Source organism: Numida meleagris, chromosome 10, assembly GCF_002078875.1.
Source record: "Numida meleagris isolate 19003 breed g44 Domestic line chromosome 10, NumMel1.0, whole genome shotgun sequence".
In the NCBI taxonomy this organism is placed as follows: Eukaryota; Metazoa; Chordata; class Aves; order Galliformes; family Numididae; genus Numida; species Numida meleagris.
The window spans coordinates 13,607,012-13,629,598 of record NC_034418.1 but is presented as its reverse complement, the minus strand read 5'-3'; the positions used below and the strand labels follow the sequence as shown (position 1 = coordinate 13,629,598).

At 36.6% G+C, this 22,587-nt stretch overlaps 1 protein-coding gene and 1 long non-coding RNA gene across 2 annotated transcripts in view; one reads left to right on the top strand and one right to left on the bottom strand.

Annotated features, from left to right (window-relative positions):
- LOC110404467 overlaps nucleotides 1-22,587 on the top strand; it is a 55,422-nt gene that overhangs the window by 114 nt on the left and 32,721 nt on the right. The window contains exon 2 of the long non-coding RNA XR_002442264.1: nucleotides 1,238-1,337. This is a non-coding gene — a long non-coding RNA (uncharacterized LOC110404467). The remainder of the gene's footprint in view (nucleotides 1-1,237; nucleotides 1,338-22,587) is intronic.
- LOC110404466 (hypoxanthine-guanine phosphoribosyltransferase-like) lies at nucleotides 120-8,168 on the bottom strand. The gene is made up of 9 exons (XM_021408789.1): nucleotides 7,909-8,168; nucleotides 5,447-5,553; nucleotides 4,808-4,991; nucleotides 3,867-3,929; nucleotides 3,299-3,316; nucleotides 2,980-3,062; nucleotides 2,025-2,071; nucleotides 1,539-1,615; nucleotides 120-710 (listed from the first exon to the last, which is right to left on the bottom strand). Exons 1-9 carry the CDS (start codon nucleotides 7,924-7,926, stop codon nucleotides 663-665), a joined length of 645 nt encoding a protein of 214 aa, XP_021264464.1. The 5' UTR covers nucleotides 7,927-8,168; the 3' UTR covers nucleotides 120-662.

Here is a 22,587-nt window from a genome sequence, read left to right as displayed (position 1 = left end):
CTGTGGGGAGCCGGTAAAAGCGATGGGTTACAGCTTCCTGCACCCAGGGGACTCTGGTTACCCACGGCCCGGGACTGCTGGAAAGGCTGGGAACAAACGTAGCTCACGGAAGCTTGTCATAGAGTATTAACAATTAATGTTATTAGTTCACCGCAGCACAATAGTATGAGCAACACCTGAACCAAAACAAAAGCAAATAAATAAAAGCCCGAACTCCCTGCACACTCCATGTCACTTGTGATGATAAGTACTAATTCACTCTAATCATGTGGATGATTACTTCTTTCCCTGTTATTTAGCCTATTTAACTACCTATGTGTGTTTACATCCTTAAAATAGTAGTTTATGTGCAATATACGTGTTATTTCATATAGTAAATAAAAACTCAGACATATTTACATGCACATGCTAATCCCTTCTGTATTCATGTTGTTCCAGTGAAATGCAATACCAAGTTTATGACCAATGTTTTGTTCCTATTCCACTGAAACATCAGGCATCATTCATCTTTAAGCTGTTATACAAAATTACAGGAAAAACATACAGCAGCATCTTCAGTGCACTTCAGTGTAGTTCTTCAGTGAAATGAGCATGACTAGCAGATCACTTATTCGTACACACAGTGCAGGCCAGTGAGCTGTTACTCCAGAAGACTTATGTTACTAGATTTTGTATTTCTCTTTGGCTTTCTCTTTGAGAATGCAAATGTGCTAAAAAAAAAATAAGGAAAAGTACAACTTAAGTCAAAGTTCACCTTCAAAGGTAATACAGAGACAATTTTAAGTTGTATTCCTACTTGCATTCTCCTGTTGGAACTAGAACACAACGTTTTGCAACTTGAGTTAAACTATACTTGCTGTGAAGTGTCCTTCATACTGTTTTGCAATAACTCACTGTAAGTCTATTACAGAACTGGTTTGTCATAGTAATGGCTTAAAAGTGAGGCACTTTTCCACTTAAACAGATTTAAGAAAATGCTTTTGAAAACTATGGAGGAGAAAAGAAGATAATTTCTTACTCCCAGGGTCTAAGTATGTCTACTAGTCAATGCAGCCTAAGGAGACCATAATAGAACAAAGGAGATGAGGTCCTGATAGACATGTTCTGCAGCATAGGAAACATCTTCATACATAGGCTAGTCTACTTCCAGTTTTTAAACATTTTACTAGAAAAGAACGGCATAGGATTTCACAAAAACATGACATCAAAACCAAATTACAAATTACTTTCTATTTAGATGGAGTGTGCAGATTGTATGCTGCCAGCCATCCTGGAGGATTCAGGATACTATAAAGCAAGGCTGATCCACTAGACTTGTGAAGCAGATTCATAGGAAGGTAAGGCATGGACTAATAGTCCTGCATTTATATTATCAGCTGGTCATATTAATGTTTTTGCCCTATTAATGAAAGTGTCTGGACAATTAATAGAACTTCAAAATTGACCAGAAGCACCTACTGTAAGGTAATACTCATTACTGTTACCACAGGTAACGAACAAGCACATCACAGTCACAAGGTACATTTGTATGTACTTACATTTAGATCTCTGAAGTATTCGTTATAGTCAAGAGCATACCCAACCACAAACTTATCTGGAATTTCAAAGCCTATATCTGTAAAACAAACACACACCACAAGTCTTCTTATATTTAGGTAGTAGGAGTATCTTTTAGATACTCAGTTCACATTCAACATATGGTTTATCTAGTTAAGCATAATATTAAGAAGTGTTTTATCTTGCTTTCAAGGTACTTAGAATACTTAACACTTAAGAATTAGAGCTGAAAATTGATGACAAAGGTTAGAATCTGTGCCATCTTTATCAGTTACTGTTATATTTAATGATATATGTTTTTTTTCTTAGAACACATTTAAAACCTACTTATGAAGTGGTCCTGATTGTCAGTTTTAAAGCTTTTATCTGTTTTCTCCCTATTTCTTTTGGCCTTCCTGAAAATTATATACTAGTTTTCATATGCATTAAATGAAATCTTATTTTGGACAACCAAGGGCAGTACTTACAGTCTGGTCTATAACCTGGACTTCGGTTTGTCATTTTAATGAGCAAACTGTAATAAAAAGGAGAGAAGGTTATGATTTTTAAAATGTCATACTCCAAGCTGTGTATTTCACTTGTCCCACCCCTCCTCAATAAGCTTCTACAGGAATACAGTTAAAATAAAACAATGAAATTATTTTAACAGATACAGAAGTAGTTTTCAGCCTTACAACAGAGAAATAAGTGAAGGCTCAGATCTAGGCTCATTCAAAAGGTGCAAGTGATATTTATTGCTTTACATTTCTTTTCAATTCTGTATTCCAAGTCTTTCCCCCGCCTCCACGTAGCTATGTATCAGCAAAGTAGGATAGTACAGATAGATAAGGGAGTTTAAGCAGCATTTATAGATTTTAGGGGAGAGGGAATAGAAATAAATACAAGCTGCACGTTGTCACTGCAATTTCTATTACAAAGTCCTATCCATCCTTTATTTTCCTGTGCACTTCTGAAGATGCTGTGAGCCTGGAAAGTCACTAGAGGAAGCATAGCTGGTACGTTAAACCCAAGAAGTGTTTTACCAAAGCACTGTGATTACTTCAGAGAGTCAGGGAAATTCCCAAATAATTCCTTTTAGATACCACCCAAAAGCAGGCCTAGAATGCCTCTTGGAGTCATTTTGTAATTGCTGACAAACTCGTAGGTTTTATGGACTCAGATGATTAAGGATGGCTATCAAGGAGGGGAAAGAAGTTGTTACCGTTCTAGTATTGAGGCTGAGAAGGTGTTAGGGAACCTATGCAAAGCACTGTTTTCTTTTGAACATAAACAGAATCCAGACTTTATAGACTAAGCAAAAAAAGCCATGAAGCTTTTTTATTACTTTAACAATGAATATGTTTGTGCATATTCTGATTATTCATGAGTGTGATTTTCCTATATATCATTACCACACATTAATAAATAAGCATGTGACTATACCTTACTACTTTTATCATCTTTGGCTCATTGTCTTTCAGTTTTGAAAGCAGCGCCTTGATTGTTCTACCAGTCTCAATAATATCCTCAAAGAAATAAAAAAAAACAAATTATCTTTCAAGTCTGAAAGAAAAAGAGTGTTGTCAGTGGATTAACGTAAACCAGAAAAAAACAGCAGCCCTGGCAACACATCAAGGTAATACGCATGCTTTAGCTAACACGTGATGGAGTGTTGTTTTAAATGTAATTAATAGTAACCTTGCAAAGTGGGCAGAACAACTCCCCTCCCCTCCCCCCCCCCCAAAAAAAAATCTTTACTCACCTCTACTACCAACACATTCTAGAAAAAAAAAATCACACAGGGAAAGGAGAGAAAAGAAAATATTTACTTGCAATGCTTCAGCAAATTAAACAGCCAAAAAGTGTTAGTATTGCAAACTTTACTTGCACATAAGCTGTAATCAATTTTCAATGGAACTTGTCACTTAGCTACTTAGAATTACTTAAATAACTGGATTTTATTGCTTTCCTAAGAGTCCTTCTGAAAGTGCATATAGAAGCATAAAATAATGATCAGGTATAGTATCACGTGTATAGGAAGAACATTCTGAGAACATACTGCATAAATCAGTTTAAGATGGTTCATTTCTGTAAGGTTGTAGGAAAAAAAATGCAGAACAGGATTTTTAGAAGTATTTCAGTGTTGATCACATTAAGCTTCCACTGAGATCACTGGGAATTACTCCTTAAAGTGTGAATTATTATTATTATTTTTTAAAAACAGACACTTAAAGCTGGTGTATGTAGTACCAAAATCTTAAGAGTAGACTTCCTGGAGGATACATAAAAACTGCACTTTCTCCGTAAAAATTGCAGCTCCTCATTCATACCTTCCCATTTAATGCAGACAGTTCTTCTCCAACAATACTGATTTTCTCTGTAGGTGAATCATTCTAGAAGGAGAAAAGGGAATTCACACAAAATATGCTCAGAAGTACTGCATTGGATTCATATAAACGTGTGCTGCTTTGGCTGTTCACCTGTGAGATGGCACTTGCAAATACACACAGCACTCCTTCAGTAAAAGAGCTTTTAAGTAGTTGAGAACAAGACAAGGACGTGAAATATCAATGCAGGCATGTTTGCACAGAGCACTTCTGAACAAAAATACATCCATATTCCTAGAATAGGCACCAAATAGCTTTCAGCTGTTTTTGTTACTGCCAATTTGTTTCAGAATTTTATGAAATATTTATAGAATATTGTAAACTGTTGTATTTAGCATAGGATAAAATTTTTATGCACAGGGCTTAAGCCTTCAAAGCGGGGAGAAGATGAAATAGAGAATATACAGTAAGTCATTGCTTAACAGTAGGGGGGTCAGGCCAACCAGGGTTGGTTCAGCAAGTTTCCCCTTCCCAACATACGGACTTCAAAAACAAATCTCTCTAGGAATGACAAGTAATGCAGATGGAGAAAGTAAGCAAGTCTCTGATGCTAAGCTCCTCTCCGCTCTCCCTCTTAAGAAAGGCTGCCATGTGGAAGAGGATTGAACCTGCACGGAAACTACAGGTTGGAGAGGAGGATGTTGAAAACCTGACCCTGACTTTGTCACGTATAGATGAACACTTCACACTAATTCCAGTGAATTAACAATATCCTTCTGATCATTGGGCAGATCAGTAAATCAATTTATTAATTGTTTTTCAGTACATAAGTTGCCCTGAACACAATAAACTCAGTTTTCATGGAATTTCTATATAAATATTTAGTATTTAGAATGGGAACGTATGGAGAGAATCAATTTTCCAAGGAAAAGGAACTTACTTACACAGTAGCTTTTTATTCTAACAAAATCCACAGTAATAGGCACTGACTTATCCCCATTTTGATTTAGTGCTTTTATATGGTCCAGCAAGTCAGCAAAGAATTTATAGCCTCCTTTAAGGACACAGAGTGCAACAATGTGGTGGCTTCCCATATCTTGCATGATATCTCTAGCCAAACGTTCTGTCCTGAAAGAATAAACAAACCCCAATTTCTGTAAAGTTTTTTGTGTTTAGTATTTGTTTGTCCACCTATTAAGCAATGTCCAAGTGAATTTATTTTTTTTTAATAATGAAACTGTGACCACATTAAGACACTGGAAATCGAGTTACATGTATGCAGTTAAGTTCACAAAATGACACCTACTCTATTTGACATACTGTTGGTTTAAGTCATATCTAAGTAACATATAAATAGAAAGCTTAAAGATATTTGAGATAACAGAAACTTAACTGAGGTTATAGAGGAGCCCTCTCCCTAAAACACCTCTTGTATTAAAACTCCAGAGCAGAACTTTAGGTTTAGAGCCACAGGGTTTCCATACTTCTTATGGACAATACAGACAGGATAGAGCAGCATTCTTTTCATTTGGAGGAAAACTAGTCATTGCCATCACTATCACTGCTATTTATTACCCTCTCACCTGTCCAGGATTAGTCCATGAGGAATGAAGACTCTTTCAATATCTTCTTCATAATGCTTAGGAATGCAGAATAGGTTTTTGTTATAGCCACTGTCTTCATCTTTTATCTGAAAGGGAAATAGATGAGAGTGAAGACAGAGTCATTCAAGGGGAGAAAAAGAAAAAAAAAAGCCTTCCAGTCTCTATTAGCACAGAAAGAAAGGGAAGAAAGCCACCTTGTCTCTTCCTTTATACTCTGCACAGTCATAGCCTGCTTTGGATTCTAAACTTACTCAGAGTTACAGATTAGTTGCTTAAAGGCAGAAAATAGTGAAACACTTGGAGAAGCAATATGAATAGGCTTACCTTTGAGACGAGCAAGACTGGAGCAGCATGCTCCCAACAGCTTATTTTATTTAGCAACAAAGTAGACATCTGCTTCAGCAGAACACCAAGTTTTAATGCAATGGTAGTCTGCCTTCTTGCTGAGACCATGTCAGACTGTGCACGCATGACACTCTGCTACCAACTGAAATAACCTTTGATTTTTCAGAACAGGCTTCAGATCCAAACATTTGCTGGCTTGCTAATAGGCAGCACAGAGCTATGAATTTGGTAGTGGCAGCATAAAGTATTGTGAGCCAGGATGTTAACACCTGTTTTTTTGGACACAGGAGAGATGAGTGCTTAAGGAGCAGGGAAGAAACGGACTGGAGGGAACAGAAGTAGTTTATTACTTGCAAAATTTCCAGCAGTCACAATGAGATAATCAATTACCACCTTTTAGGTTGGCCATAAATCCACTTAAGGATAAAATAAGGCAGACAGTTGTTAACATGAATTTCAAAAGACTGGAAGGTCATAGTACAAGGTAACGCGCATTGTTCAGCCAGGATGAGATTCTAAGCATTCTGCAAGTACTCAAAATTAATAGGCCTTGAAGTTTCCAGTTAAATTTACAGAATGTTCTTGCAGCTGAACTTGATCTAGTCTGTCAGTGCTGCTATTTTGCCTGTTCTAGTTACTGTTTTTCTCATGTCTGAAGTCAGTGAAATGAAAGCTCAGATGAGGGATTGTTTTCAAATCAACTTCATTTATGCCTTATTAATCTCACAGGAGATACTGGCAGTTACGCTGGTATCAGCTGTACATTAGGGTAGACTGTAGTGTCTATGAGCAGACTTCTGTGCAGAGCTGCTTATTGCTGTTTGTTGACGAACTTGAGGTGGTCTAACTTCTCTGTGTGTAAGGTGGCTGCCACTGACAGACAGTATGCATACAGGATACAGGATTCTGCCAACAAGGCAGTGACAGTAATGCATAATGAAGAACATTGCTCAAAGTCAAAATTTAGCATTTGTTTAAAACAACAGGAACACAGAAGCATCATTTCCATTTGAAGTATAGAAAAAGCACTTAAGAAAAATCAGTGACAATAAGCAGTTTAAAAAACACTGCTTTTTTGTGATCATGTTATTATTTATCTTATTTAAGAAGTTTTAACTTTCCAATTTGCTTTTGTGATTTTAGTTTGGGATTTGCACAGAAGCTAAAGCTCAGCCTTGCTACCAGTGAATTTAGCAACAAAGCAATCAATTTCTCCTCCTGTATTTGATGAGAGATATCAGACCTAGTTCACCTCAGCTGAGGGCTGAGCTTTGCCAGTGGTAACGCTAATACTGAACAAAACAAATCCTGAAGCATCCAGGTGTGCATAGTGATAGTTGCTTACATCTACTCCAACAGCACAGTTTAATACCTTTTATTTGATTAATAGTTGTCCTCATTAAGACAGTTTTTTTTGAAAACAAAATCATTACAGTAATATTTTGTTTTCTGCTACGTCTAAAGAAAGTAAGGAGTACTGAAAGGTTCATAAACAGAACCTTAAGAATTGCCTCAGTTTGAGCACCACATCACCATAGCAACATGCTGCCTATACCTTACAGGCTCACAAAAGCACTTGCATCATGGCACATGCTAAACAGTGCGGCAGCACCCCTTGTAATAAAGAAGCCTACTAAGCTGTAACACAAAGTCATTGAGTTTTTTAATCATGAGCTTATACCTTGAGGAATTAGTTGTTTCAGTGGGATTCATTCTCATTTGCTGTTCATTTACTGATGTAGCCAGATTTCTTAGTTACAGAGGGGGAAAAATAAAACCAACAAGCCACAACAGCTATATGTACTGAGATACATAAGTTTGTGTTGTTTCATCAGCACAGAGCAAAAAACCACAAACATAGGTATATTAAATACATAACGTCATGTTGGTAAATAATTGAGTTTAAGGCACACTTCTGTTATAAAAACTGTTACGAAAGATAAGTTTTCAGAGTAAAAATAGAAAATGAGGCTTTTAATTAGTCAATATTTCTAAAAAAAAAATATACTAATTTTTCTTGCTGTAATTAACCTTCCCCCATCCTGAAAGCTCTCTTCAGTTGGATAGCCAAATACAAACGCATCATGTTTTCTTACCTGCAATCCACAAGCCATAATCTCACTTTAAACTATATTACCAGGGAATGAGATGGTGTTATTATTGCAGTTTGTCTTGCTTTATTGTCATCCTGCAGTTAGATCACGACCTGCTCCTCAGCAAGGTCAGAACTGCTATCCTTCCTAGAGGAAGCGTTACTTCCTTCTACTAATGTACTGACATCACAATCCCAGGTTTTTACTTAATTAGATTAACCAGAAATAAAATGGGCATTAAGTCCTGCTGCAGCCAATCAAGAGTAAATATGGAGCATGAGGGGGATGCAAAAGGGAAGCACATGAATCAAATTAGTTGGAAGGACTGGGTAGGATAGCATTTTTTTAAATGAAAACACAGATCTGCTAATTGCTTGTAGCAGGTGGTAGTTCAGTGATATGTGTGTAGAAGGTAGTTTTGTGTACCAGTTTCTTATACAATATTTGCACAGTCATTTTTTTAAATAAAGTCCACATATTTATTTTTTACTTGCCTTAAAAACTAATCTTTGGATGAACAAAGCCAGCTTTTTAACAGTGACTTGAACAGAGGTCTACATCTGTTGAGACATGGTGAACCCAGGTCATCCTTTTAGGGGGAGAGGTTGATAGTTCCAGGACCGTACTCTATAACATTTTAAATCAAATGGCATTGACATTCACTGTAATCTGATTATTTTAATGTACCAAACCTAGTATTATCTAGGATTAACATGAAAGTCTTAGATTTTTGAAAAATAATCCTACTAACAAAATGAGCTAGAGGCAGCTTGCACGCATGGCATTACAGAATGTTCTTACCAGATTGAGTACATTTTATTAATTCAACTATTTGAGTGTTTTTTTAGTGGGGGTGGGGTGGAAGGACAGGGTAACAAAAGATTTTTCTCCATGTCTTTGTAATCTTGTAGAAGCTCTTTAGATAGTTGCTGATAACACTTGGGATAATGGAGGAGCAGCCTTTGAAGTGGATTAATGGGCATATCCGCAATTTTCATTGATATGTTAAATAGTAGTACTATTTGGGAATTATTAATGCCTTGAGACTATTTGGCCTCTATTTTTATACAATTAGCATTATCTTCCTGCTATGAATTCTGTATCATTTTCTTTACCGTACATAAGTGAAAAGCCATGCTTTTCTATTTTCTAGTGTAACACACTCCTTTCTAACAGGTACTAATTTTGGTTCAAAAAGCTGGGATGACAACCAAAGACATTATTATTATGACATTGCTTTACGATGCGGACAGTAGTTCAGCTGGAATGAGATTCCCCTCACTAAACTGGGGAAACAGGTCTATTCTGCTTAAATCCCCATAGATGGAAAGTGCCAAATGGGCAACCATGTGGCCTCCAATATTTTCTGAAAGGATTCATGAGAAATAGTCAGGTCGACAGCCCGTGTGGGCAAAGAAAAGATCTGTGAAACTCTGGGAGTCTTGGAATAAAAAAGCTTATCATTGGGCAAAATATATGCTTTCATTAAACTTAAAGCTGATTCAGGAATCCTCTGCTTACTCTGAAACTGGGAAAACTACTTCTCAAGTCATCTTTATTTGAATGAATTTAAGATTCTCAGAAAATTCTGTAGAGCCCTAACAGTAACTGCGTACACTACCACTGGGCAATGACTTGAAATTCCGGTAAATGTTAGTGGTCTCAGTTGCTATTGGTCAGAGATTTGCATTATGACAATTAGTGCTACAAGGGATGTTTTTATGGTCACATTCTAAATTTACAGGTGGAAAGTTCGGGTAAGACAGCCCTCTGTCACTGCTGAGCACTGAAAACACAGTGTAGCCAGTTAGCATCCTAAGAAGGGTTCTCAGTTGTAAATTACGTGATCACCTTCCCATACAGCAAAAAATTTAAGGATATATGTATTTGTTCCATTTAGGAAACTCTAGTTCATCAGTCTATAGTGAAATGTTTGGAGGAAACCAACTCACCAAATGAACCGGGTATCAATCAATAAATAACAGGATCCTGAAAGAGCCACTAGGTGTAGCCTGTACAAAGAGACTGGAGATTAATTATATCAGCACTGATAATTTAGTAAAACAGCAACCAGTCAATGCAGAACAACACTGCTTTTGTCCTTGCATTTATTCCCTGAACTACTGAATCAATAAGTAGTTTTTACAGGACATCAGTTTGCTGTTTACGTACTTTTAAGTTTGCTGAACAGATCTACATTTTCTTACAGTTTGAAGGAACTTTTAAGTGCTGCAGCACTTTTAAATCTTCTCAAGAAACAGGTACAAGTTAAGTTCGGTCAGGCATTTCCATTTAAGTACTTCAAATTGGGAAGAAAATTCATGTTGCTGGATGCATTGTATGTCTGTTCCATTATTTTACTAAAATCTTACAAATTAAGCATCAGAGAAAGTGTCCACTAGAGGGAAGCCTCTACCAGGGAAGACAGTACTTGCCAAGAGGAAAGAAAAAGCATTCTGTGAAAAAAAACTTTCAAGACTAAGAAACTCCATGTTCAATTAATATACGTACAGCTCTCTCACTGAAATACAAATAAGGCCAGGTAAATTAAAACAGGCCTCTTAAATATTTAGACCAGTTTCTGAACGTGTATAATTGTACATTATGGGAGAGCTGCTCTAATTGGCACCACTGAAGACTTGATCCATGGACTCTAAGAGGCTGATAAAGCCTTACATTTATGCTAAGAACTTTCATTCGGTGACTGATGTGTTATTAGGCAAACTGATTAATATGCTGTAGAAATATTTCTATTTCAGTCATTTGGATCCCATCCTAAATCTGTTTTTGCTGGATGCTTTTAGTCATAGATAAGCCCAGCTGCTTAACCAGCTTGCTAGAAAGCTGATGGGAAGACACACACAACAGATCTATGTCAAACAGTGCACATTTACTGTTAGAAACAATTTCACAATATTAAGTCTTTATTATGCTTTTTGTACTCTACTGCTATAGATAATACATAGTTCCTTTACTTAAAAAAAAATTGATTGCTATGAACCTTCCTACTTTCCTTGGCTATTTTCTGTTTGGTGAAGATATGAGGTTATTTATTTTACTAAAGCAGAAAAGTGATCCAGGTCTTGGGCACTACTGGATATCTATAAATGTCAGGCTTGAAAAGTTTTTCTGGTTTTGCAGCTCCTCTAGTACTCTAATGTCTAGCAAATGCAGACTGATTGATGGCAGAAGTTGAAGGAAACACTCCAGTAAAAGGTGACTCAGATTTAAGTTTGAATATTTGTTGTGAGCACCCCAACATCAGTTCTTGAATAGATAAAACCCAATTCTGAAGACTCAGACATTTTGATTGCTGACACAGAGGAAACATACAATATTTATTGACCACATCTTTCCAGCCATGAAGTAAATGTTGGTATGTCTGTTTGGAGAAGACCTTTAATTATATTTTGCCACATTTGTTTTGTAGATAGGAAAAAACATTTCAGTCTCCTGGACTGTCTGTATCAGAAAGTCATTTTGAGAGAGAATCTGCTTGGGGTGGGGGAATGGAACACAGGGACAAAGAGTCAGGACTTCTGGGTTTTATTCACAGCTCTGACACGCTGTTTATTTGCTGTATGGCCCTGGCCGGTTTATTTTCATGACTGCTTCTGTTGTACCTCTGACCTTCCTATGTGCCTGCTTTCCCCCAGTTGTCTCCTGTAATGAGCTGACCATAGTTTTCTGATACTTCTCTTCTGTGTGCTGTGAAGGTCAAAGTTATTTTTGGGAAATTGCCATTTTGAAAAAAACGTTGCTATCATTAGCTAGTGGTCAAATTAATGATTTGAAAAAGACCGTGTTCTATTTACTGGAATGTTAAAAAATGGTTGTTCTAGTTTAATATGTCATTGAGCAAACATGAGCTGTTCCAGAGCTGCCATAGAGTCCAGTGTGGCTCCCCTGCCAAAAGCTGGTGGAATTGTTTTACCTAGGGAGCGATGGGTGGTCCAGGAAGTGCTCTGCTTGGCTCGTGGGGAGCTGGACTCATCTTCACTACAGAGATGTTTAATAAAAATATTTGTTGAACAATGGCTGAGTATGTGATCACAGCTGTTTTCTTTTAGCAGTGTAACAGCAATAACAATTAAATCCATATTCCTCCTTGGATATTTATTTTCCTGAATTCATTCTTAGTGCAGTGAAAGAATTTTGTATGAATTGCAATAAGACAGAACAGTATGTAGTTGATTTAGGATTACTTGTCTTACCCTTTTATGATTATACTATTACTCGAGACCTTAAAACGTAGTGCAGAAATACATATGAAAGTGATGTCACAATTAAAAATACTCTAAAATTTTTCCCTTTATTTACATCTAATCATTATTTTTAATAGTTAACAATGTTCCATTCTGCAAAACAATGTTGGACTGCTATAAAAGTTAAATACCATCTTCCCATAACAGCATATAAGAAAAATGTGGACTATGCATTTTGGTAAAATAAAAGAAAGGACTCTTTTAAAATACCATGCAATTACCATATTCAAATAAAGATAGCTCATCTCAATCTGCAAAACCAGCTATTTCAGTGTTGCCAATGCTTTTTGTTGAGATATTGTTTAATGAGATGACACTTTTGTATGCCCTTGCTTAGAAAGATTTTACAGCTGCTCCTTCTTTTTACTTATACTTGCATCGAAAACCACTGCTAGCATGCATTGGCTATGCAGTCTTGCCTTCAATCTAAAAAGGAAATTCAGTGCTGGTCTTTTTGTAAAAGTATAACAGAATGGGATGGCCCAAGAGAAAGCTGCTATTACTGATTTTTGATGTTTTCAATTCCTTCTTCCATCAAACTGATGGCATAGGTGACTCTTTAGAATCTGTTTACTTCATTTTAAGGGGGCCTGCACTGTTCTAAAGTCACTAAATGTGATATAAATCTTTTTCATGCTGCTGAAAACTTTGCCTTCTTTCATTTCCAGCATTCAGGTTTCATGTCATCACTCTCCTTTTAAGTTCCTTCTTATTCTAGTAATGAGGTAAGAATTTCTCTGGTCCATATCCTCTTTTTCACCTTACTCACAGAACTCATTTCCATCTGGTTCTTGCAGCTCACAAATGACATCATAAAAGCAATCTCTCTCATCAGGGTAACTTCAGTTTGTTATTCCAGTACTTTAATTTCCCTCCATTCACTTTCTTTCCATTTCTCTACAGGCAAATATTTGGGTTCTCATTTGTTCATTATACACTCTTTGCAGCTTTTGACCTGGTTAATATCTTCTTCCTTGAACACTTGTCCTTGTTTTGCTTCTGATTTCATTATCTCCTTCCACTCAACACATTCCGATCTCTTCCAACATACTTTATTTTCTGCTACATAGGAAAGGTACAGCAGAAAACCAAAGAGATCTACTTCCAACGTAATTCACTTCTATCCACATTAGAGATAATAAAAAGTCCTTCTTTAACTGGAATGCATGGATTATGCCCTCAATACAAATCACAGTGTTGTAATTAATTTGATATATTACTTTAATTTTTGATTCAGTGCTGCAGTGAATGGAGTGAAATATAGTCTGTTGGAGTTATTGTAGTCGGTTATCTCTGCAAGAGTCCTCTGTAAGCAAAAGCTTCCAGACATTCAGAGCAGTTCCAAATCACCACATTTCTCTTCTGCACATATTCTCCAATCCAGTTAATTGTTTTTTCTTTACCCTTTAACAGCCTATATTCCAAACTGACAGTTTCTTGTATTTAATGTGTATGTTTTGCCTGCCTAAAAATTAAACATGCCTCATTTGTGGTACTTGACAGTCATTATTGAAATAAGACAAAGCTGTGAAGATGTTATGCTGGAGGCTTGCATTTAGTTTTGGATTTCTTTCCAGTAAATGCTTATGTGTTAATAAAGTAATATAAATTTCTCTCAGAGCTTTCTTAGGCAATATTTTTACGTAGCAGTTCTAAAAGAGGGTAAATTGTCAGCACTGATATTTCTGAAACTGACTTACTTGCCCTTTCAAAAACCTCTTGCTAGCACTTAGAAAGCGTACAAGAGAACAACCATCAGTGAAGTGTCTTCAGCTCTGCTTTCCTTTTGCAGTCATCGTTCTAACCCACGTGCAAGGTCAAGTCTTCCTTCTGTAATATGTAAAATGTGGTACAGGTTAAGTCCTATCACATGAAAAATTGTATGTGAAATATTGATTTATTCTATGCAACACTATACATTTTACATAGAACCAAATCAGGTATTTGACCTCATTGAAATCGGATGGGATTTTAAGGAATTTAAGCAAATTAGTTATGTAACTCACATCTCTGGAGATACTAACCTTCTGACATCCAGCTTCTATTTCCAATTCATTATGCTTCAGATTTTCAGACCTAGGTATTTAAATTACTTGCATGTCATTTTTAATCTGACCAGAATTTGGGGAATGGGTATGCTTTGTGGATACACAGGCATTAGTGGGACAAATAAAAGATTTTTAAGGAAACACATTGCTTCAGAGTTCTCTTATGCTTTTATAATAACTTTGATCTGTGAGAATAATAAAACTAGAATCTGAATTGTTGAAAATGATTACAGTTCTACTGTAGTTAATTTACATCTGCTTTAAGATATGTGTACACTGATAATTAAACCTATGCCATTGTCTGTTTAAAGAATGAAATTAATGTTATTTATATTGAGTCCCCAAATAATACAATTTATAATGTAATAGTTGAAGTTGTGCGTGCGTGCTTATATAAAATTGTTTTATTTGAAAGATATTGATAAAGTCAAAATTGTTTATTTATAATCAGCCTTGTTTTATCTAAAAGTATTCATCAAGTTTTAATGTACTGCAGGCTTGGTACTGCTCTTTTATGTCTCAAACTCAGTGAGATTGGTTTCTTGTTCATTCTCATATTGATAATGAGTGTTGAGTACATAGCTACATTCAGTAAGAACTCAGGTTTGTCTTCGGTTCTCCTAGATGCACCTTGACTAGGTTTGTATGTCATCCAAACGATCTTACAAACAAAAAAGAACCTCAATTTTTTAGAGCATTAATGGACCCAGTAGTTGTTAGCTGTGTTCAGCCATAGTACGTCACAACAAAACCAAAAACCATGACTAAAATTTGCCATGACTATCAGTTACTGAAGGCCAACAGCATACATTCCTTGCACCTTAACTAGTCATCTCTACATTTTATATATATATTCCATAACTGACAAAACTAATAGGAAATAGGGAACCAGCTTATGTAACATTGTGCGATGCCCTTATGTGACATGGCAACTTCTCTTTTAGCTTTGTTGCTCTCAACATACATTTTAGAAAGTGACATCTAGCACTGACTGACAAATAAGATGACTTTGTAAAACAAAAGTATGATGCAGAGGTAATCAAGAGAAACCAGAATGCAAGACTGTAGGCTCAGATGGTGGCTGAAGATCACTAAGTCTAGCCACAAATCTGAAAATGCACCACTGTATGATAAAGCTGGAATATCTCTTGGCTTAACTAACAAAAAAGAAGAAAGTTAAACTCATAGAAGACAGCTGTGATAATTTAGGTCACGTCCAGATATGTTAAATTTTCATTATAGCAATTATTCTTTTAATTATCTCCTTCAACAGCTTCCATTTTGAAACATTCACCATGATTGGCTTTTCAAAAATTTATTTTAAGCAGCAGGGGTCCAACCTAGCAAGGCACAAAAATATGTATTTAAGTCTATCCCTAATGAAGTCAATAGCTATAAACCTTCTTAGATTCAGGCATGTATTGAGGTTTCAGTCTGGCTTCAGTCCTTGAATTAAAGACATTTGAATGATTCAGACTTAGGGTAAATTTGAACTGAAAAAATCTCATATGTAGCTTTGCAGCCTTCCTCAGAGCACCCCTTTGATGGCTGCACTGCTTAGTAGTAGAAGGTAGGCCTGTCTGGGTGTCATCACTAGGAACTGAAAAGTGGGTACCTTCACATTTTCAGATAAAAAAAAAATCTATCCTTTTCCTCCTCTAACTAAGCCACCAATTCCATTATTTCCTCACACCCTGTGGAGATGTCTTGTCTGCTTTCCTCTAAAGCTCACTACATCTTTTCTTCAGCTATTTTTTTCTAGCATGAGAAATAGCTCGTTAACACTCTTAGAAGACCTCTTTCTTAGATCTTAGCTAAGTTGCTTTCTGCAGCCACATGTATAATTTCAGATTTGAAGCGTTTAAAGACAGAAGAAGGCTAGCATATAGCTTCAGGATCTTTTTACCCTCCACAGGATAGAAGAGCTTTGTTGGTGCACTAATTTCATAGTCTGAAAGTGTTGATTTGGGTTTTAATAAGACAGAAGATCTGTAATACAAAATACAGCTGTCTGCCTATGTGGCCATTCTTGTAGGAATTTTACTTAACATTTATGACAGCTTGACCAAACTCAAGACCTTCTATAGGGCTTCATTAAACTCAAATATATTTGCATAAAACTATGCCAGTAAAAACCTAGAGATGCAGTGTCTGACAGAACTTCAGAAATGCATAATTACATTGTTCATAGATTATTTTTTTGAACTGCTTGAAGCAAAATCGCTTGGTGGAGGTTTAAGTTGGCAGACAAGGTGGGTTATGACTTTTACACCATTCACAGGCAAAATGTCTTCTTTGCACATGGCATACTTTTACCTTAGCAGAGGGTAGGTGACAGCTTGAGTACTCCAGAACAGACTGAGTTACCAGGATATGTGCTTTGTATCAACGTAGAATGTACGCTTTGAAACATAAGCAGAACAGCTCTATTTCTCACCTGACAGTTGCAACGTGACTGTTCAGTTTGTTTTCTAGAGCACGTGAAAATGTGACATTCATTAGATGTTAGGCAACAACTAGGGATGTTGTAGCTGTGAATAATCTTTTTTTATAATAAGACAAACTAGCAAACAGTAGACAAAAGCGCCTCTGAGAATAGGGAGAGTCTGTGATCATACTGCTCGCTCAGGCTTTTCATTGCTGACACTATTTAGTCTTAATGAAATCATTTCAGTCCATTAGCTTTAGAAGGGCATTTACTTTTAATCTTTATGGTTATATTCAGAAAGGGGTATGAAAGTCCATCTGAAATGGCACAATAAAGTAAACTGATAAAGATTTTGCTAGTAAGTGTCTGTAACACTGAGGTTTCTGTGAGGATAAAATGGTACATATAGTGAGTCTACCCAGAAAAAACAAGGCAATATTAAAAGAAAAATAAGGTTTGGACAGCTAGGAGATAACAGTATTCTTACACAGCTGTGTCAGTAGGCTCAAAGTAAAACTTCTGCATTGAATTAAAACACACAGTATGTTGTTATGTTTAAGTATATTTAAAAAAATCATGACCTCAAGCTGAGTTTTCTATCTGGAAAATGTTGAGAATTAGGCTGCCAGGGAGCTGCAAGGGACAGCAGCTGCCTGAAAAGCAAGGAGCTAAGCACAGTAACAACAGGCAGGGTAGGGGCTCCACTAGCCAGGGCTTAATCCCACAGTACCTCAGTGAGGAGAGCAAGGCAGGGCTGTGGATGGAAGCTCAGGTTGACAAAGAGTCGATCACCAGCCGAGGTTGTAGTCATGAGACAGGTCCATTGTCAAGTCAAGGAATCAATCCACAGGTCAGGTGAAGTGATCTCCAGACAGTCCTGGGCTTTATGCAACCTCCTGGAGAGTCTCTAAGCTGTGTATCCCCAATTCCAAGGGCTTATTAGTTCAGACACAGAGAGCAGAAATAAACAAGAAATTCTTTTTACTGGATTGCCAGCCAAGAGACACAGCCACATGGGAAAAATTTCCACTGGAGGCAGGAATGTAGGGAGGTTTTTAATGCCCCCTACAACTTACTAGAACAGTACAAACTTCAACACTGAAGCAGTCTTATATATGAAACTTTGCATAGCACCTTCTAAGTAATATAATATACTCAAAATAGAATTTCAAAGCTGATAGCTAAAAAAGAGGAATGAAAGAAAGTGACCAATAATTTATGTGGCAACCAATTATTCTGCCAGTTCCAAATGTAACTTGTCACAACATATGACATGATTTTGTTTCTTTTCCATGGTTTACTTCAGTACTGATTTGAAAGCGATAAAAAGCTTTTCCTTCTTTTTGAAGCACATCTGATTCTCAGGTTTTGTGCACAGATACTAATTTGTGTATTCTATTGAACATTCTCTGGACCTTATTGAGTCATCTTCTCTTTGGATAGCAGAGTTACTAGTTTTCTCTGACAAATCTGTACTGTAATACAGGGTCTGACCTAATGTGCCTTAGTCATAGTGATGACTTTGGGCCACATTCTAATTCCTTTATATATTTGACATTACAGATGACTCCAGTTTTCTTAACATGTATACTCACTGAATCTGCCTCTGTAACTATGTATACAAGGACTCTGTATCTAGTTGCAGCTTAAAAATTCTGTCTGAGGAGCAATTTACCTGCACCGTTGATGAGATGCAGTGTTAGATACATATAGGCTGACCAAGTTCTTCTCTTGGTCCAAAAGCTGAAGAAAGCAAGTAATTTTTTATTAACCTTTAAATGCTTCCTTTTTTTTTCTTGTTTGGAACACTGTGAATGCAGTTAATTAGCATGATGAAAAAATAATCCTAAAAATAACGTTGGAAATGAAGTGTGGTTTGGAAAGATGATAATGCTTTTGCTGGCTGTGTGTCAAGCCCCAGTGCAAGATATCTAGTCTGTAGTTTCCACCACTGAGCAACTCCTTGCCATAATTCATGGCAAACATTACAATTTTATCATTTTTTCCAGTAAAATTAACTACAAGCTGGACTTGTAGTACAGCATTTATATGCTGGCCTGCATGCCCCAAAGGTCATTGTATTGCCTACATAAAATGTAGGAATCATTCTTGAAAGAAGAAGTAATGAGATAAAATTATCTTTGGTGTAAGTTTTTGCTTCCCTGGAGTACAGGAGCTCTCAAGTCCTTAGCCATAGCAGTGTACCAGATGGTGAGCAGCCAAGCCACAATAACAGGATGAGGATAATGTCAGCCTTGGCTTCAGCCTTACTTCCATCTGCAGTGTAACAATAGATGTTCAGCTTCATTTTAGCTAAATGGTTTTATTTTCTAAAGCAAATAAAGTGCCTATGTTAGGATAGTAAGAACTGCCATCGCTGTAAGCATGAAAATCCGGTTCCCCTGAAATCAGTGGCAAGTCTGCTCGATTTCAGTGGAACTGAGACTTCATGATTTCACTGATATATCACAATGTCAACTCACAGTTAGTAGGCTTCTGTGCTTCAGCATTCTGGATATTCATAGTATCATTACAGACGCATCAAAATTAGGCCTCATTGTGAATGGCAGTGTATGAACATTCATTATATGGTTATCCTTGTGTTTAATCATTTACAGTTTAAAAGTGGGTCATACCACTTTCAGGAGACAAATAGTTCTTAAACCTCAATCTGTGCAAATAGTGTGGGAATAGAATAATTTTTCCCTTGGATAAACCATACTAGAGGAGGCAAGCTTATACTTAGAGAAGAAACACAAAGTGAAATTCATGCAGAAATATCACAGAAGCAGAGGTAGACTCAATTGCAGGCTGGTCTTGTTGCCTGCCAATCCAAACAGGAAGCACTGTGGTCTTCTTGACATGGAGTTCACTCTCAGCTTGCTGACTCAGCAGAGAAAAATGCATCCACTGCCCTCTGGTAACATGTACACTGGTGTCATGGGACCAGGCTGTGAGAATAGTGTCCATTGTATATGTTGAAGTGTTTTCAGAACACTAACTCTGCAGGTAACAGAATTTACCTGTTCTCTAGTTTAGACAATGCTCATGGCATTTGTAATAATGACATCCCTCTGGGAAAACAGTCTGTCATGAATGACTGCTGGTTTTCTCTGTGCCCATCAGCTGGAACTGCTGTTTTCAGGCTCTGATAAAATGCTTTGCTTCTGTTTTGCAGCAGAAATACATTGCTACATCCTGGCTCACACACATGTACCAAGATATTTAACTGCTGCTTCTTCAGTTTAAGCCAGAGAGTCAAGTATAGTAGCATCAATATTCCCATAAAACTAAAATGTTATTATCAGTAGGAAGAAGATAATCTCCGCAAATTTTTGTTGGTTTTTTTTTTTTGTATTAACCAACAAAACCACATCTTAACTCAATTTCTGAAGTGATGGAAAAAGGAATTCTGCTTGCTGTATAAAATCTGAAATGCTTCACTCTGAGCAATCTGGGAGTCACAGGACTGGAATGACTGGGTCAGGAGAGCAGAGATGGTTTTGGTTTGGCATGGATGGAAAGAGAGGAAGATAAGGGACATGGAAACCATTGAGATGTCTAAGTAAATAAAAAGGGCCAGACCTCCGCTGGAGTAAATCTGAGAAGATACAGTGAATTCAGTGAAATCTGCTCTGGTTTACACTAGGCCACAGACATTCCAGGATTTGACTGAGCTAAATCATATAGTGATTCTTTTTAAGTTTATTCCATCACTAATTAGTTGATATATTTAAGTGACTTTCACTTTGTGAGGCTTTTTAAAAACTGAACCACAGGATTAAGGTCAACATATTTTAGGATGTTTGGTGTCTGTGGTATTCTTTTCTCTTTGAGGTTTGCTTTGTTCCACAGCTGTAGATTTACTGGGAAAAGTCTTGTTTTTTTCCTTGCCTATTCCTCATCATGTCTGTTGGAAAACAGCATTTCATTAGCATGTTGCAAGCAAGAGCATGTGCTGTTGAGAACCTTCCCCAGACATTGTTAAAGTACAGGAATGCTACCCAAATCCTACTCAGAGTGCTGACTTTATAAACAGTGGCCAAAGTATAAAAGGAAAAAACAAACCTGAACATAAGTCTAAAATCTATAACCCAAACAACCCATAAATCAAATGATAAGGTCCCACAAAATGAAGAATTCATGAATAACAAGCATGTCAGTTCACTCGGTAGCATGTTGGAAGTGTGCCACCTCCTGCAACTCATAATCAAACCCACCTGAACTAGAATTTTTTTTTTTACTTAAACTAGAAGCTAGATTAGAGAAATCAAAAAGAAAAGATTCACTACTCAAGAAAATAAAAAGAGAAAGTCATGTTTTCACAGACATTTCCTTTGTATTAAATCTGTTTGCCTCCTTTTGTATCCCCTTACCTACAGAGGAAGATGTTGCCTTTCTCTTATCAGAGGCAGCAAGACATTTCTCATCTTGGAAACTCTGCTCTGTGCTAGATGAATCTCAAATGGAGTGTAATTTCTCATTACCTTTCAACCTTTGTTGACTGCAAAATGAGGAATTTTGAAGTGCAAGTTCAGTAGTGAACTTCATCTTTTCAGTAACTCTTTTGTCTGATAAGAACATCTGTGCAATTGTAAGGGAGACTTCCCAAAGTGTTAGTGATCCACTGATTTTTTTTTTTTTTCAGTTGATAATTGACATAAGTACACCCCAGTAAGTTCCTAGCCCCAGTGCATGTTTTCTTGAAACTTCATCTTTTTCTTTAGTTTCTAAGTGATGCTGATAAAAAGATAGCTCTAGAGGAATACATCTTGTGGCTCAACTTTATCATCAAGCAAAACAAGATGAAGTGCACTTAACATTATGTGGAAGAAATGCTGAGCACAACTCATTCATAAAAGCTACAGGTCTCCACAAGAAGGCTACTATGTTATTCTTTAAATTCATTGCCTCTTTCAAGTCTATTAATCAGTCCTCTGAAAGAAGGCAGTTGTTAGCACTGGGCATTGTTTGCCATATTCAGATGCAGAATTTAAGCCATACTAGAAAGGAGGACTGTTGCTGGTGTGTGAAGAGCTGACTCACTGGGGAGAAACAGATTTCACAGGACGAACCATTTTTTATCTACTGTCAATACACGCTCAATCATGCAAACAATTACACTTCACAATCAAAATAAGATCTACTAATGTGAAAGAATATTCCTATTATTAAATATTTAAGGTAAAACATGGAACTATGCTTTAGACATTGAAATCTTAAACAGAATTCAGTGCCCACAGTTCTTTATCAACTGCCTGCTATGGTACTATTGAGCTCTGCCTTGCTATATTTTGTGAGTAGCTAGAAAGTTTTCCTTTGAGAATATGTGCAGTATAACAATTCCTTTCGCAAGATTTCCAAATAATAGAAGTCGTAACATGTAACAAGCTATTTTTAATGCTGTTGGTTGGTGCTTTCTTAGATCACTTAGGATCTAAGATGAGGGAGATGAAAACCGTTATATTAACTCCAGATCTGAAGTAATATTTAAACTGAGCAAAAGATAAGTGACACGTAGCCTATTTCAGCATTATGTGGATCTGTGGTTATCTGCTCTCTTGGAAAGACATATGATAAAGAATGATATGAAACAAAGTAAATTTGTATAAGTTGCTTTCTAGTAAGAAAGAAAAACAAAATACCACCACCAACACCTACGTCAAAGCAGACCTCATAGCAATTAAAAGTGGCTTGATATTTGCCATGACAAATGCTCGATCCAAACCTAAACACTTGTTTCAATTTGTTGGGTTCCGCAGACATATTTATCAACTATAATTTATATTATTACATACTGAATATCATTTAAGAACAGTACCTAACCTTGTGCTATTTAGTTGAAACATGGTATCACTTTCCCACGCAATTTTTATTTAATTTCATAGCTCTGTTTTCCAGGAAAATGCTGCTGAGCTAGATTTGTTTAAGGGTACACGCT